The following is a 16,244-nucleotide window of genomic DNA, read 5'->3' as shown; positions in this document are numbered from 1 at the left end:
GTCCTCCCGCAGCCGGCCCACGACAAAGAACACCACGCTGATTGACCACTCATGGACCACGGTGTTCGGCTGGCTGATCTGCTGCCTGCCACTCATAGGTGTAGCAACGTATCTCTTTGGTGAAGGATACCTTTCACCAAAGTTTCAGATTGGTGAAGGATCCTTCACCAATCTTGGACAATGCAAGGGAGGGTCTTCACCTACCTATGCTTAGAACTACTGGATTCGACGGTTGATCAAATGTCTGTTTTTTTTTAAAGGGACCCTCCCACCTTCAAAAAAGTTAATGAATTGGCACGAAAGTGATGTCGCTCGGTTCAGAAAGAGCGAAAACGAATTTCTACCAAATTTCATCGAAAAATATTCACCGGTTTTCAAGATATTAGACTTTTACTTTTGTTTACTTTTTGGGATCTCCGCTGTTCCTAGCGACTTTATTTGAAAGTGCGGCATTTGTTGCGCGCAAAGCAGCATATACCACCGCGTGCTACCAAACGTTTTAGTAAAAGATTTAAAAATCGTTAGATCTCCGCTGACGTCACAAATTCTAAGGGGGCATACCAATGCACTAGCCCCTTAGAATCCGAAAACTGCAAGTTTGAAATTCCATATCTCCGAATTAAAGCATTTGTCGATGTTGTGAGTGCCCAAACCGGTATTTGCAGGCCATGGCCACCAATTTGGCTATCTCAACTCAAAACTAATGTTAAGGTGGGAGTGTCCCTTTAACCCGCGCCAGGCTGGGGTCCTGGATTTCCACGCCCTGCTGGGGGGGGGGGGTGTTTGAACACCCCCCCTCTAACTCGGCTCCTGGGCCACGTAGCGATACGCGGAAGGCGGCGTTCGAAAGAGCGCAAAAAATAATGACGACATCACTTCGGTCAATTTTTTGGTCAGGTCAAAGGTCAGGTCACCAGAGGTCATTGAAGGCAAAATTTCGCCGATTTCCAGGTCGAATGTCGACAATTTCCAAGAAGCCAACGCATAGCTCGGGAACCAATAGAGCTACAGCGCCACGGAAAAGCGCATTCGATAGCCCTATTAACGCCCTTTCTGAGTACTTCTCTCAGATTTAACCTAACGTCAACGGTTTTGCCTGCAGGGGGCAAAAACTGCCAAAATAGAAGATTTTTCGGGAACAAATTTTCTGCAATAACTTTTGACTCAAGCCTTGCACGAGCTTTCTTTTACCGACATCGTGTTCCTCTTGTCAAGACGCATCGAATGAACTATAATTTGACATTGAAAGTTCAACTTAAAAATTTTACCTCTGGTCAAGGTCATGATTTGACCGGACATTGTCATGTTGCATATTAGTGGATCTGTATCGTCGAGCTGAACATATATAAGGCGTTTTCATCGCTCTAACATGCCTCTTTCAAAAGTTAGTCGCAAAAAACTGTTAGATACCATTCGTGACCTGAGATGACCTTAGGGCATAAACAGGGGTCACGGGTGCCGTTTTCATGTTCAGTGTGTCAAATTTACTTGTAATTTAGTGTTTGAGAGTGTTTAGAATGACTTTCGTCCGAAAAAGACGGTTTTGAATTTTCTCCCATTGACTTATAATACCTAGAGAGGTCGCAAAATTGACCCGACCTTAGGTCACCGATATGAAAATTCCGAATTTTGTACATAGGGGAAGTTGGGGGAACGCCGAATACTTTTTTTCTGACACCCATAGCACGCAAGGTAGACAACATAAGCTATTCTTGTTGGCGTCGTTCGAGCGGCCAGTCTTTTGCCTTTCAAACATACCAGGCGTACCTATTTGATGAATTCGCATACCGGAAGACTGCCACCTTCAAAAAGTTTTCTCAGATCGGCCTATGATTTATTCCCTGGACAAAACAAAATTTTAGAATTCACCTGACAAAGTATCATCACGTGAATCGCGAAAAAAATTGTCGATTATCATACAATTATCAATCGGTTAATGTCTAGCGACAATGTTTACACATCACTAGACTTCAAGGTCATAAGATTATTACATTTTATTTGAAAAAGTAAGGTATTTTATGATTTACTAATATATGATTTCATAAGAAATTGGCCATGTTTAATTTATTTTGCATTTAACCCGCGCACCGACGGGGGGGGGGCGGATATCCGCCCCCCCCTGAGGTTTTTCGCGAATAGCGGGAAAACCGCGGCGCGTAGCGCCGCGAAATTTGGTATGACTATTCCCTTATCAATTTTACACATGGTGTGCAAGTTTGAACCTCTTACCTTTCAAGGTCAGGTCACCAGGTCACTTTGAATGACCCAACCTCAAGTCACTTTTTTGCAACTTTGTCACCGTGCCAGAGCTACAGTAGATGTCGGAGGCCTTTGAAAGTCGCAGGATGTTATTAGGTCATTAGTAGCTACAATTTGTATATCTCGGAATTTTGATATCGGTGACCTAAGGTCAGGTCAATTTCGCGACCTCCCCATTATAAGTCAATGGGGGAAAAATCAACTCCCTGTTTTTACCACTAAAACGGGTCGGAATAGCCCCATATACCATACATGACTTCATATACGATCAACCTTCACTACCTTGAGGTCTGTTTTGCTGTTGGGCAGCTGTGAGGTCATGTGACGTCATCAAAGGTCACCAAAGGTTTTTGGCCAATAACTCCGTACAGGAACAAGATACAGACGCGTGGATGGTCTCATTGTGTTCAGCTCGTCAAGACGCATCGAATGATATACATGATGACCTCGAGGTCACGTGACCTGAGGTCAACCTTTGACCTTGACCTTTCGAGGTCAACATATAAATCATTCGATGCGGATTGACGAGAGGATCACGATGATGCCCTTAGTTTGTTCCTATCTTGACTAATTCGAAAGTTATTCGAGAAAAACTCTCTCCATATTTAGCGCCGCCATTTTGACTTTTTCGACCCCTGTGACGTCATCTTTGACCTGACCTGAAAATGACCTTAGTAAAAATTGTAGATCTTGACCGTGCGTATCCGATGCCGTTTACCGCTTGTCGCTATCTTGCTTCGTTCTCGAGATCTCAGGGGGGGGGGCGGTCATCCGCCCCCCCCCGTCGGTACTAAGTTGGCGCAGACCCCCGTCGGTGCGCGGGTTAAGTTCGTAAAACATTTAAAAATCATGGCTCATTTGGAATGGGTCTGGCCCATGTTAAACCCCATTTCCCACACTTTTTTTGAAAAATGAACTACTGAATATATAAGTTTAACTTGTATTTTGACTCTCCAAAATTCTTCTCTGATCTCGAAACAATCAAAGTTTTGACATATATTTACCAAAAGATAAGAAAAATCATGTTTCAAAGTTATCGATAAACAGTAGAGATGTCGGTTTTCTTGGACTAAAAAAATGGCATCAAACTGAACTTTGGTCTCCGATTTCTCGCAAACGGGTTCGAATTTCGGAAAACCGACTTCAGTCTGGGACATACAGGGTGTTTCACAATTAACGTTACAAGATCAAAGCTCAATATCTCTGGCCATAATGACTTTATTTCCGCCAAAATTGCACCATATGCACCCAAAACCACAGAGACCAACATCCTTAAGTCCTACTCGAAGTGGCCGCCTCCAGCCTTCACAGCGGCAGCCAACCGCCTCCTGAAGTCACGGACTGCGGCACGCACAACCGCGTCGGGGATCTTCTGCCAGGCGCTGATCAGAGATCGCTTGAGATCGTCGATCTTCTTGTGCGGTTTGGAGCAGGCTTCCTTCTCGAGCACGGACCACATCGTGTAATCCATCGGATTCAGATCTGGGGATGATGGGGGCCACTGGTCCTTGGTGATGAAGCCTGGGCAATTGTCTTCGCACCACTGTTGGGTGACGCGCGCGGTGTGGCTTGTTGCGCCGTCCTGCTGAAAAGTCCAGCCCTTGTCTCCGTACGTCTTCTTGGCCCACGGCTTCAGCGTCTGTTCAAGGATGGTCTCGATGTATGTTGCTTTGATGATTTTTACGCCCTCGGGCACAAAAACCAACGGCGACTTGCCGGCCTGGCTGACGGCCGCCCAGACCATCACTGAAGCTGGTTTCTGAGTCCGGAAGACTCGGCGGTGCTTGTCCGGCACGTTTCGGCTGTCTGTCGCCAGGACGCGGTCGTTCTGGTGGTTGAAACTTTCGTTCTGGAGTTTCATGCACTAGTGCCCCCGATCCGCATCGCGGCGGGCCGCAGGGGGCACGCGTTAATCCACCCACACATCCCAGCCGCCAGGTCGGCTCGTCGGCCGGCACGCAAGTCACCTTTCTGACACGAGGTAGGAAATAACGTCATTGCCATTGAAGCCTGTGCGCTGAAGACTTAAAATTCATACAGGAGGTGCGTAATAGATACCTGTTGACTACACCACGCAGCCATGTACAGCCGTCTTCAAACAGGTCCGCGATCAACAAGCTTATCACACAGGCTCTAATCCTGATATTCGAGATGGTCGCAGACTCGGACCTCATTTGGATCAGTCTTTCAGCTGCTACACCCATTATCTGTCCAAAGGGCATTCAAAATGCAATTAACCAGGGCCAAAATTATGTGTTCTTTCCAATGGTGTATAGTGTTTTCGGAAAAACCACCCTTAAGTGCACCAAAATTGAGTGGGAACTCTTGTAACGGTAATTGTGAAACACCCTGTAGGTGGCTCAGCTCTAGTGAAAACCGTTTTGTGGAAAAAAGGTGGCAGTCTACCTTTAAGCGCACAAACTAAAAATATGAAAGAAATGACTTTTTCGGCGTTGCCCCGGACTGCGGGAAAGCCGAAAATGGGAGATATGATCTACGGGGAATGTCGACATTGATGTTTTGCCATTTTATCTCAAACTTTATCCAGAATTCAGCAAAGCTGACACGCGTTTTAGATCTTGAGGACGCTTGGTGCACACTGGAAGTTATAATTGTGTGATATAATAAGAAAATGCCAGGTAAATCATTCCTTATAGGTAACAGGCCGTTGTGTCGGTTGCAAGTGTCATTTGTGTGACTAAAAATACGCGTTGCTATTCTACAGCAGAAAAGTCCACGTAGCGTGCTTTAACGTGCGTAATTGCACGTTTTCGGCATTACCCCAGCCAGCCACACTTTCATTTGCAGGCCCATTACTTTTCAACGTGCTGTATAAATTTTAAATAGGCAGCACACTTATGCAAAGACATGCTGAAGATTACTTGACCGAATTGGCCAGACAAACAGTAGCATAATGAGTAAGAAATGCAGATTCAAAGGCGCATGTGGTACAAGGGAAACGTACGTTGAAAACGCTCTTGGCGCCCTCACAGCCGAAGTATTCCGAATGACGACTCGTAACAAGCATGCGATAATTGTAGTCACTTAAGATTTAGAGCATCACTGACAGGTGGCATCCATGTCGTACGTTTTTCGAAATATCTCGAATTTCGGCTTTGCCCCAACTCCGGCATTGCCCCAACTTCCCCTACTGTTGCACTTATCAATTGCTGAAAGCTTCAAAGCGATCCGTCACTTGGTGTAGCTATGGCATACATTGAAACATTTTATGATGTGTTTATGAGGTGAGGTCACTTATAGCGACCTGGTGACCTGACCTTGAAGGACCCTGGTCTGAAATTTTCACAAAATGTATAAAATTGATAGATGATAAGGTGCCGCCGTTTTTCAGATATCCGCGAAAAACCGCAGGGGGGGGGGGGGGTGTTCAAAAACCTCCCCCCCCCCCTCCCAGCAGGGCGCGGGTTAACACACATTGACCATTTGCCCCAGTAGTCAAAATTCCTTAGCCGAGGCCTATATATGGCCTTGGCCGAGGCCCTGATTTACATCTTGCTGTCATGGCAAGATGCACAATTCAATTTTAGGCAGGCATTGAAAATTTGACGTTAATGGGATGATAAGATATCTGCGAAAAACAAGGGGTTGGCGAAATTCGCACCCCCCCCCCCCCGCGCTTGCACTGTGCGTGTTGGTTGGCACGGTCCTGTCCCTTTTCATAAGGTTCAGGTGGCATCCTTCACCAATATTTTTGGCGCTCCTACACCCATGCTGCCACTCACATAAAGACAAAGCCAGCCGGGTGATTTGAGAGAGGTTTAAGTGTTGTTTTTTTTTCACCGGGGCCGACCAGTCCTCAGAAAAAGTAAGCTGAATGGATTAGGTATATTTTTCAATATTTATAATGCTCTCGGGAGCAGGAGATAAAATGCAATGAAGTTTGACAGTTGACACAGGCTCTCTTTTGCTGCTACTAGATTATGTTGGTGACGTAAATCCTTAAAGTTGTCAAGATATTATGCAAATCACAGATGAACTCGCTTTCCTGCTATGCTTACACGTTTCTTTGTAATAACGTCGCAGACAGTTACCATTGACTGAGGAAAGGTATAAATTAGCTGTCGCTTTCGATGAAGAGATTCAGGATTACGAAACAAGTGCGCCATTAATGAATACTTCGCGATGTTGTGGGCGGCGCGCGCTGTGCTCATTCGTAATTAAGCCGGATTTGTGTTGTAAAATACTTTTATTTCGGAATAATTAAGGGGATATACTGCCAATTTTACTATACTTCACAATGGTTAATCACATGTTTAGCTGTCGCAATCCATTTTTAACTTAAAGTACCGTTTTGTCCAGATGCTAGATTTGGATCTTGATCTGAAATCCTGAATTTGGTGTTGATGTGTACTTCGTTAATTGTGAATTAATTGTGTGGTTACTGGTTAGTATAACTTGACTTTTTATTTTATTTTCAGATGAGTTGGCATAGGAGAAGACGCAAAGTTGTGCCACCTCAAGAGTGGTCAGAAGCGTGAGCTGCAAACATTGATTTTGGCTGTGATCCTGCTCCAACTCGGCAGTCTGGGTTTTGGCTTCCTAGAAGCATCCTGTATCAAATTTAATCCAGAAAAATGGTAAGCTGTTCAAAATGCTAAGCTGATCAATAAGATACTTTTGATGTTTTATCATAATGTATATAGATACCACAGATATCACTTTATTTGACAGGGTTTCAACACTGATGGAACCATGATGGATCATCCGACAAGGACAGATGATCAGAGTCAGTTCTCTGTTTATCATTTTCATTATGCTAGAGCCATTGCAATGGCCTATTTACTTTAATTGGTTATTCCAGATATAAGAAAAACATTTAACTGCAAGTCACAAGCATGTGTTAAGTTATATCTGCTGTTGTCACAGGTGCATTGGCACTGTGACACGTTCTCCTTTGATTTAAAAATAAGTAACAGTTAATCCTTGTTAAGCTTATAATTGATGATATGTTAAGATGTTGATGGTAATTATTAATCTGTCCTATGCTTTACAGGATAGCATGTATGGCTGTCACAAGGTGTCATTCTAATTTGTTAATTTGTCATGCAAATGATTCCTCAGTAGATATATTAAGGGAATTCCTGTCATGATCCAACTGATTGAGTAGAGAACACAAAGAATGAAACCTCATGATATCTTTGAATGTCTTACATACTGCACAATATACACTGCTCTCTGGATGACTTTCTTGAGCCTCAGCATTCTGCTGACTTTTTCTGATTGTGAATTGGACTTATTTATACCTACCTTGTACCTGCCTTGTAACTTGTAGAATACAAGTTACTTCAGGTGTTCTACACCTTTCTTTCCTGCTCTTTACTCTTATACAACATTTATTTTTGTTGACTGGTCATGATGTCTTTAATTTTATTCTTATACAACTTTTTTTTTGTTGTTGACTGATCATGATAATTTTAATTCTGTAGGTAGAGTAGGTATACCTACTGCTAATTTTCATTCATGCTTTTCATTTGGTGAGGTTAAGTGGTAGATGATGGCTGCATTTGAATGCAAAACTTTATTCAGAAATATATATTGAACTTATTCCATTGGTACATGATCTGATGAAATGAGATATTGATTCCAACTGTGCAACCATCAAGATAATTATCCATAATTTCAATCCAACTTTGACCTGCTAAACCTGCTTAGTCTGTATTTTCATCTTTTATGACTTGAATAAATTTTGCATCCTTCTGGGCTTACAATTTGTAACAGGGGCTAGAGGCTATTGTGACCATTGTGACAACCCACAATAAATGTTTCAATAATGTTGATAAATAATGTGTTAATCTATGTTTTTTGGCACGTCACCGCGTACAATATGACACTGTCAGGGCCCGAAGCAAACGCGTATCTCTGTGTCCGGCGGGGTTGTCCCATGTGTACGCGTGCGGTGCTGCTCGTCTGTAGTATCGACCGCTTACCGTCCGCCCTCTCATTGTCGGGAGGAAATGCCACTTGTGACCGTTAAGGGGAGGCCCCGCGGGGTGGGAGGGCGACTGGTGCCGCGCGGAGAGTCGCGCGTATTCTCCAGCGCTAGTCGGCAGCTGACACTACATTTTCGGTCGGCTATATTGAACGTGAATCAGTCGGATGGATATTGATATTGGTTGATAGTTGATCCATCTGAGTGATTTGATGCTTAAAACCATTACCGTCTTTTGGTTTTATCGTTACGTATGCTAATGTACCTATTAAGTTACGACAATGTACGATAAAAACATTCAACATGTTAGCTCTGCACAACGTCTGCGTTGCAGTTTTTCACTAAATTCTGTCTTCACCGCCTTAACTTTCGTCCATTTTGCCCCTTTCTGCAGAGCTTTTTCGGGTTCGGCCAGAGTGCTGAGATCGACATAGTGCTCGATGGCGCCGACACCCGAAAAATGGCCGACGTCAAGTCGGAGGACGGCAAGAAGGACCGCTACTACCTGTTCTACGACGGCGAGACCGTCGCCGGGAAGGTGGGGAGGGGTGTGGAAGGGAGTAGAATTCAGGGGGGGGGAGGTGAGTGCGATACTGGGACGTAAATAGGGTGAAGCTGGGAGTACGGAGTATATGAAAGCGATTGCTTCTTAGACAGCTTAGGATTTTTCATGGATGTGCATTGTGCGTACATTTTCGAGTCATGAACGGCTGGCCGTGATGCTTCTGTAATCCCACTAGGCTACATTATCACAGGGGCCAAGTACGTTTGAAATATGCTCATTCCGCCTTGTCTTAAACAGTTATGGTTTATATGTGATGTGAATATGTGATGTGTCATCCCTTCAGTGTTCTAAAATTGGATATTGGTTGGGTGTGCCGATGAAGAAAAAGAAATCCTAGGATGAGAAAAAAGGAAGTATAAACTGAAGTATTTTTGCAAAATGGTGTAAATGCCAATTTTTATGCCAACTGATAAACCAGGATTTCATGTCAGGATCTTGACAGGGTGTGAAACAAAAGGATGTGGATTGTGGGTGCATCAACTGTCAAATGACATGTTAACTGGCTGTTGGGAATACATGAAACTTTTTTCAGAGGTGAAGTAAAGTTGGTCATTCATATTTTAGGGATGAAAATATTTTCCCCATTAGGTATGATTTGCCACCAAAAAGTCTGAAAAATGGAACACTGCATCCCTTCACATCGGTACTGACTACTGACTCACCATATTACTAAAATTTGTCCTTTTCACCCTCAGGTCAACATCACATTGAAGAAGGCCGGCTCGAAGCTCGAACACCACGGCATCAAGATCGAGTTTATCGGTCAGATCGAGATGTACTACGACCGGGGCAACCACCACGAGTTCCTCTCACTGGTGAAGGAGCTGGCACGGCCCGGCGAGCTGCAGCAAAACGCCAGCTACCCGTTCGATTTTAACCAGGTGGAAAAGCCGTACGAGAGCTACACGGGCTCCAACGTGCGGCTCAGGTGAGACAGAGCGGGGAGTGGTGGGTAGAGGGGATGGCTGCGGGGAAAGCGGAGGATGGTGATGGGAAGTGCTCCCTGGGACTGGGAGGGATGGGCTGGTGGTGGGGCTGTGGGTTCAACTTCAGGTGACTGCGCGCGTGTGTATGGTATTGGACGGAGCTTCTTTCCGTGACGACCAAGGAGAAAGAAAGGATTGGGCCGTATTCGCAAGGAAAAAATCCTTGATCTTGGGCTTGGTGATGTTTGTTGAATTATGGCCAAGTCTTGCAAAATGAACATCAGATGTTCATTCAGAGGTTCCACAGATTCTGGGGAGCAAACATAAAATGCTGCATTACACATTTTCATTTACACATAACCATCATTAAAGTAACGACCAGCAACGAGCCGGTTAAATATGGACAGACGCTCCGTCGATTCGAAACTGCTCCGTCGATTCGAAACGGGCACGCCATAGCGGCTGCTGCAGTGCAGATAAGATTGCAGCGTGCCTTGTACACTGAGACTAGCCGCCCCCAACGCCGATCATTCAACTACCTGTAAATATTCGGATTATACCGTGCTATCTTGTTTACACGTACAGATTGCAATACGGAACGTTGTGATAGAGTTGAACTGTACCGTTCCTTCTACGCCAACCAGCGCTGTTCAGGCTCCTTGGAGCATCCAGAAAAGTATTTTTCTTATCTCGATTCGGTTTCAACTGAAATAATTCGGTGATTGAACGATGCCATTAATCTTGATATATTGGGCAGTGGGTGGTATTAGATATTTGACAGAGATTCTGTGGTTTCAGTTCGGGATTGTGTCGCTTTGTCAGGGACGGGTCCGGTTGGGATGCATCCCGGTTCGGGATCGACTGCCCTATCGTGGATGGGCCCGATTCAGTGACCATGTGCCGATCGCGTGGCATCGGAACACGACATAACCGTAAAAGTGGCGCTCGTAAAACTGAATGTCACCATCGACCGGCAGCGCCCGGCCGACCCCACCCGCTCTGGAAATGGCCGTCGGCCCTGACCTTTCGTGCGTATCTCGTGGCAATGAGTTACGGAGGGTGGGGGTGGGGGCCGGGGGGGGGGGCTGGAGGGTGATCAGTGACAACTCTTTGACTGTATCCCATATTGGGTAGCGTGCCGCACTGTATTTGATTGTTTTCATTCGACATGTAGTAATTATTGTAAATGTAGCCAATAATATCAGTAATTCATTCGAGCGAAAATAGCGCCAAAATATTTCTATAAATTAGGTGTGCCTCTATGCCTGTCTCCACCGTGTTCCATCGGTTTTCTGACGCCACCCCGCCCCCTGTTTTCAGGTACTTTTTGCGTGTGACGATCGTCCGACGGCTCTCTGACCTGGTCCGGGAGATGGATATAGCGGTACACACGCTCTCACAGTACCCGGACATGAACACCAGCATCAAAATGGAGGTCGGCATCGAGGACTGTCTGCACATCGAGTTCGAGTACAACAAGTCCAAGTGAGTACGCTAGATGCTACAGATGTCGAGATAGGAGAGCTGTAGGAAGGCTAGAGCCGAGAGAGGATTCAGTTGTCTGCAGAAGGAAACGTTTGCTGAACTAGCTGCGCGATTCCCACTAGAAAATGAATTAATAGACGCGTTTACATAGGGTTTGTTGCAAGCTTAAATCTCCGTCCGTGATGTTGCAAAAGATGCCAATGGTGCTGAACAATTTACAAAATGATCCCCTCTAAATATTTGAACACCACTGCATCGAAATTATCGCCAAATTAACGAGCTAGAGCCTCGTCAAATATGCTATGTAAACCGGGTTAACGACGCTTTTTCGATAGGCCGCTGGGCGCTGTTCGAGGAGCGCAGAGCTGAATTGGACCGATATTGGACGCTGATTTGTGGCTCTATCTTGTCGAGGCATTGAGATGCTTCGATATTTTCCCTATTTTTAACTGCTCTTTCGCTGTTTTACCGTTTGTGTCGTCTGTTTGCAGATATCACTTAAAAGACGTTATTGTTGGGAAAATATATTTCCTGCTGGTACGGATAAAGATAAAACACATGGAGGTGGCCATCATCAAACGAGAAACCACAGGATCGGGTGAGTGAGGACACAACGTCATCGACAAACAAAGCTCGAGAAATTCACCAGCGAGCTACGCTTCACGACGCTGCTGTTGTAACTGTAATTCGTATTAGTAGCGACGAACGTGCTATACGATGACGTGATTTAATCAAGCTGATCAGATATTCAAGCATGTTGCCCGATACTACTGTGTACTGCTCACAACTAAATAAATTATTCAATAAATATCCCCCAGTGTTCCACGTCAACCACGTGCCCCTCGACAAAATCCTATAGCCCAGGACACCCCCCCCCCCCACTCGTCGACAGGTCCAAACACATTCAACGAGAACGAGACGATCGCAAAGTACGAGATCATGGACGGCGCGCCGGTGAGGGGCGAGAGCATCCCGATCCGCGTGTTCCTGGCCGGCTACGACCTCACGCCCACCATGCGCGACATCAACAAGAAGTTCTCTGTGCGCTACTACCTGAACCTAGTGCTGGTAGATGAGGAGGACAGGAGGTACTTCAAACAACAGGTGCGTGCGCGGCGGCCGGCTGGGATACGGGGATACGGGGACGGGAGGGGAGGGGGAGGGTTGACGTGGGAGGGAGCTAATAGGAGTGGGCGCCGTGGGGGTCCGAATGGTATGTAACATTAAATCGAATGATATGTCGATGAAATTTGAGTTTCATCAGCGCGGTTGCTCAGCTGTTCAGGGAGATATTAGTTTAAAAAATATTATGTTAACCCAAATAACGAACCCCGCTACCATTTGCATTGCCGTGCTCTTTACACTCCCGATCCCTCAATGATCAGAATACCGTCGTGTTTGCACGTCACAGTATCCCGCGTGACCAAACATAGGAGCTGCGGCGCCGAGATCTGCCATGTTGCTTAACCCAAGTAATCATAACAATTGGGCAATGTGGTGTCTCGTGACTGCGTGCTCTGGGGAGTTAGCCCTGGTCATCTGTGTAGTAACGTGGTGTGATATCATCACTGTTAGAACGTAAAGTAATTATCTTTGCGGGGAGCGGGTGACTGTGTGTGTGCTAACTCCTAGTCTGTTCCCCTGTGAAGGGGAATGGGCCATTGCGTGCGCTGACCCTTTGTCCCTCCCCACAGGAGATCACCCTGTGGCGGAAGGGCGAGCGGGCGCGGCGCGTGCAGACCGACCAGCCGGCCACGGACGAGCCGCACACACCGCTCACCATCAACACGATCCAGAAACAGCTGGCCGAGGGCAACATCCAGACGCGGCCCAACACGCTGCCCACGGTACGTGACGGCGCGGGGACGGACGGATAGACTGGGCATCGGTCAGGGACCAGGCGGCGGGCAGTGCGAAATATAACTACGTGCTGTCCCGCAGGGACATGCCAGAATAAGACGTACACTGCAGCAACACCGCCTAATTTGTGTTTTTGCCGTTACAATCTGAGATTAACGGAAGGCGCATCACTTCTGAAACACTCAATTCCTTCGGTTAGGTCAGTGGTCGTTGATCGTTGATCGTTGCAGACTCGTGTCAATGTGGCTCCCTTCTTTGAAGTTGGGCCACGGATCACCAATCCGTGGTTGGACATAGCTCGAGCATTGACGGTCTCGTGGACCGATATGATACCGTCTGAGCGGTATTGGATATTATGCGACGATTTCATCTACCAGTAATGTGACACTGCTCTCTTCTCAATAGTCCATTAGTCTGGTCAGGAAGCTGAACTCACTGAGCCCGGTCGCGACGCGACAGCTTTGCACTAGTGATCGCCCAAGCGAAGTCGATTTGAACCGAGGTGGCGCTGGTGCCCATCATTCCCACCTACTATACCTGCCTATCGCTGGCGTGCCTGGTGCTGCAGCAGTCGCAGGGACATTCAGCAATTGAGACTAGATGTTTACGGCTCGGTTTGGTAAAAAGGGATGTGTACGATGCAGCTTAGCATACCTGCTCACGACTAGGACACTGCTCCAACGCCCAGTCATACCCGTTATAAGCGCGGCAAGGGCTGATCTGTCGGCATTGTTCCACGAAATTTGAGCCATATTCCTCGAAATTTGAGCCATAAGCTGCATTTCAGCATAGTTGACGAGCGCTTCGCGTACTCACCACATTTTTTTTCGACTGCGTCTCATCCACAGCTCATTGTTGTTTGTGAAGACTGAAAGGTCCATGTGGGCTTAGGCTACTTGTTTTCGGGACGATAGGTCATATTCAAAATTATTGTGTTTGAAAACTCGAGCCTCGCATTCAGTTACGATGGGTTACTATGTCAAGTTTGTGTCCGTCGTCCCCTCCTCTCGCACTAACGGCACTCATTTTCTGTCCGCCAGAGCCCTCAGACTCCCTCGGAGGCCGGCGAGGGCGGTGGTGGCGGCGGCGGCGGCGCGGCGCCGGTGCCCCCCGGCGGCGCCGACACCGACCTCACCTCGCCCACTGACTCCACTGACGGCGGCGCCAGGAGCGAGGGGAACGACTAGACGGCCGCCGCCGCCACTCGGTGGCGCACATTCCCCCCGCCCTGGCTGTGGTCAGCGGCGGCGCGCGCGGCAGACGGACTGGAGGCCCGCCGCCCACCGCCCGACGGCCCACCAGGGTTTTGTATCGTGCTAGCTCAGAGCGTGCCCTGGCAGGTAGTGAGCTCCCGACTGGAACCATTCTCACGGCGCCGAGGGAGGCCGGACCGCCGCGCGGCCGGACACCGCCGTCAGAGCGTTATTGTTTGTTTTGTTTGGTAGTGCGCATTTACCTGCGAAATTGTAACACCGGCCTGGGCGGTGCGTTGATTTGGCGGAATACCACTTTATTTGTTTATCGTGAAGAGCTATTTTGAGGTATAGAGGATGGTGTGCATGCCGTACTGAGTGCTGAGGACATATTGTATGACGCTCGTGACTGCCGGTGCGGGGCGCCGCTGCTGCCCCGCTGCGGACTGTGCCGGCCACGGCTGCCCCGCTGTGGTGGACTGCCTCTGCGGAGACCGGGTCGGACGACCGTCGGCAGTGGTGCCGTCTGGCGGTCTGAGGTCTCCCGGTCGGCGGCACGGCCGAGTACCCCGCTCGGTCCGCTCAGGTGGGTGTATTCAGCCGGCCCGGCCCAGCGGGTGTATTCAGCCCGGTCCGGCGGGTGTATTCAGCCGGCCCGGCGGGTGTATTCAGCCGGCCCGGCGGGTGTATTCAGCCCGGCCCGGCGGGTGTATTCAGCCCGGCACGGCCCAGCGGGTGTATTCAGCCGGCCCGGCGGGTGTATTCAGCCGGCCCGGCGGGTGTATTCAGCCGGTCCGGCGGGTGTATTCAGCTGGTCCGGTGGGTGTATTCAGCCGGCCGGGCCCGGTGGGTGTATTCAGCCGGCCCGGCCCACGGTAACCCCACGTGCCGCCTCGCGGGACTCAGTCGGCCTGTTGGCGTACGAGTGCGTGACGTAATGAACTATTCAATAAACTGCAGTATCCACGGTTGTGAGTGTTGTGTTTGTAGTCGTTAGTTTTAATGAGTGGCTCGTATTGCAATGCTTCCCTCGAACCATGGTGGATTGCGTTATGGTCGAGATATGCTATGCTACGCACTAATGATGGGAGGACGAGCAGATCATTGCGTAACCAAACAGCTTCATGCGTAGATTCGTGACGATGGACCTTCGGTTTATCTGCGCGTGCGAAAACTGGAGATGCTGATTTTCATAGGATATGACTGCTGCCTGGCTGGTTAATCGTTGTGAAACGGTGCACCACTAGCAACTTATTTTATGTTCACAGTGATCGCTGATGTTGGGGCACAGGTTTCTAATGTCACCTATATTTGTAATCTGACGAAGGTCGGTGAAAATTTGCGTCAGCCGGTGTGCGTGATCCTCCGCGGCGCCACCCGGCGGACGAACAGAGAACTGACTGCTGACGGGTCTCACCGCGTAGATAGCCGAACTATTTTTGTGCGCGACTACCGACGGTCCATCAGTCTACATTAGCTACACTCTACATTAGTTACATTAGTTTCCTACATTAGTTAGCATTAGTCTACATTAGTCTACATTAGTTAGCATTAGCGCATTAGCGAAACACATTCGTTGTATTCCGGCAACTTTCTGCATCCGGTGATATGGTTGTAAAAAGCGACCGCCTCGCTCAAATCGGATCGATCACCGGTGATCCTGAGCCTATGGCAAACCTGAATAATGAATATGGTACTGCGTCTTTTATTTCTACGGGTAGTATATGGAACTCGGAAACTGCGATGATTGCTCGAGCAATTATCGCAGATTCCGAAAGGATCCTCACAAATTGCGCGGTCAATGCTTGCCGATGCGATATTCACCATTCGACCAGTGAACATCGCTGCTGTCCATCTACCGATGTCTCCTATATCTTAATTTTACCATTATGGTCCGCGCAATCAACATTGGTGGCTGCATGCCTAATGCCTATACGTTTGCCGCCGCGCCCGCGGTACAGCTTCGGAGGTGCTATTGGGATTTATGGTAGCCTACTGTATAGGTA

At 47.8% G+C, this 16,244-nt stretch overlaps 1 protein-coding gene across 5 annotated transcripts; it reads left to right on the top strand.

Annotated features, from left to right (window-relative positions):
- Nucleotides 1-6,390: 6,390 nt before the first annotated feature.
- On the top strand, nucleotides 6,391-15,206 carry LOC122365100 (vacuolar protein sorting-associated protein 26B-like). 5 transcript variants are annotated; one of them, XM_043336033.1, is made up of 9 exons: nucleotides 6,391-6,433; nucleotides 6,699-6,857; nucleotides 8,604-8,747; nucleotides 9,470-9,702; nucleotides 11,021-11,185; nucleotides 11,677-11,783; nucleotides 12,078-12,289; nucleotides 12,880-13,032; nucleotides 14,086-15,206. In XM_043336033.1, exons 2-9 carry the CDS (start codon nucleotides 6,855-6,857, stop codon nucleotides 14,230-14,232), a joined length of 1,164 nt encoding a protein of 387 aa, XP_043191968.1. In that variant the 5' UTR covers nucleotides 6,391-6,433; nucleotides 6,699-6,854; the 3' UTR covers nucleotides 14,233-15,206. The 5 variants fall into 5 exon arrangements, with proteins under 5 accessions (XP_043191968.1, XP_043191969.1, XP_043191964.1 ...); XM_043336034.1 differs by having other exon boundaries at nucleotides 6,405-6,423; XM_043336029.1 differs by having other exon boundaries at nucleotides 6,425-6,455.
- Nucleotides 15,207-16,244: the final 1,038 nt, after the last annotated feature.

Source organism: Amphibalanus amphitrite, unplaced genomic scaffold (genome assembly GCF_019059575.1).
Source record: "Amphibalanus amphitrite isolate SeventyFive unplaced genomic scaffold, NRLGWU_Aamphi_draft 000714F_arrow, whole genome shotgun sequence".
In the NCBI taxonomy this organism is placed as follows: Eukaryota; Metazoa; Arthropoda; class Thecostraca; order Balanomorpha; family Balanidae; genus Amphibalanus; species Amphibalanus amphitrite.
This window is presented reverse-complemented; position numbering and strand designations above follow the sequence as displayed.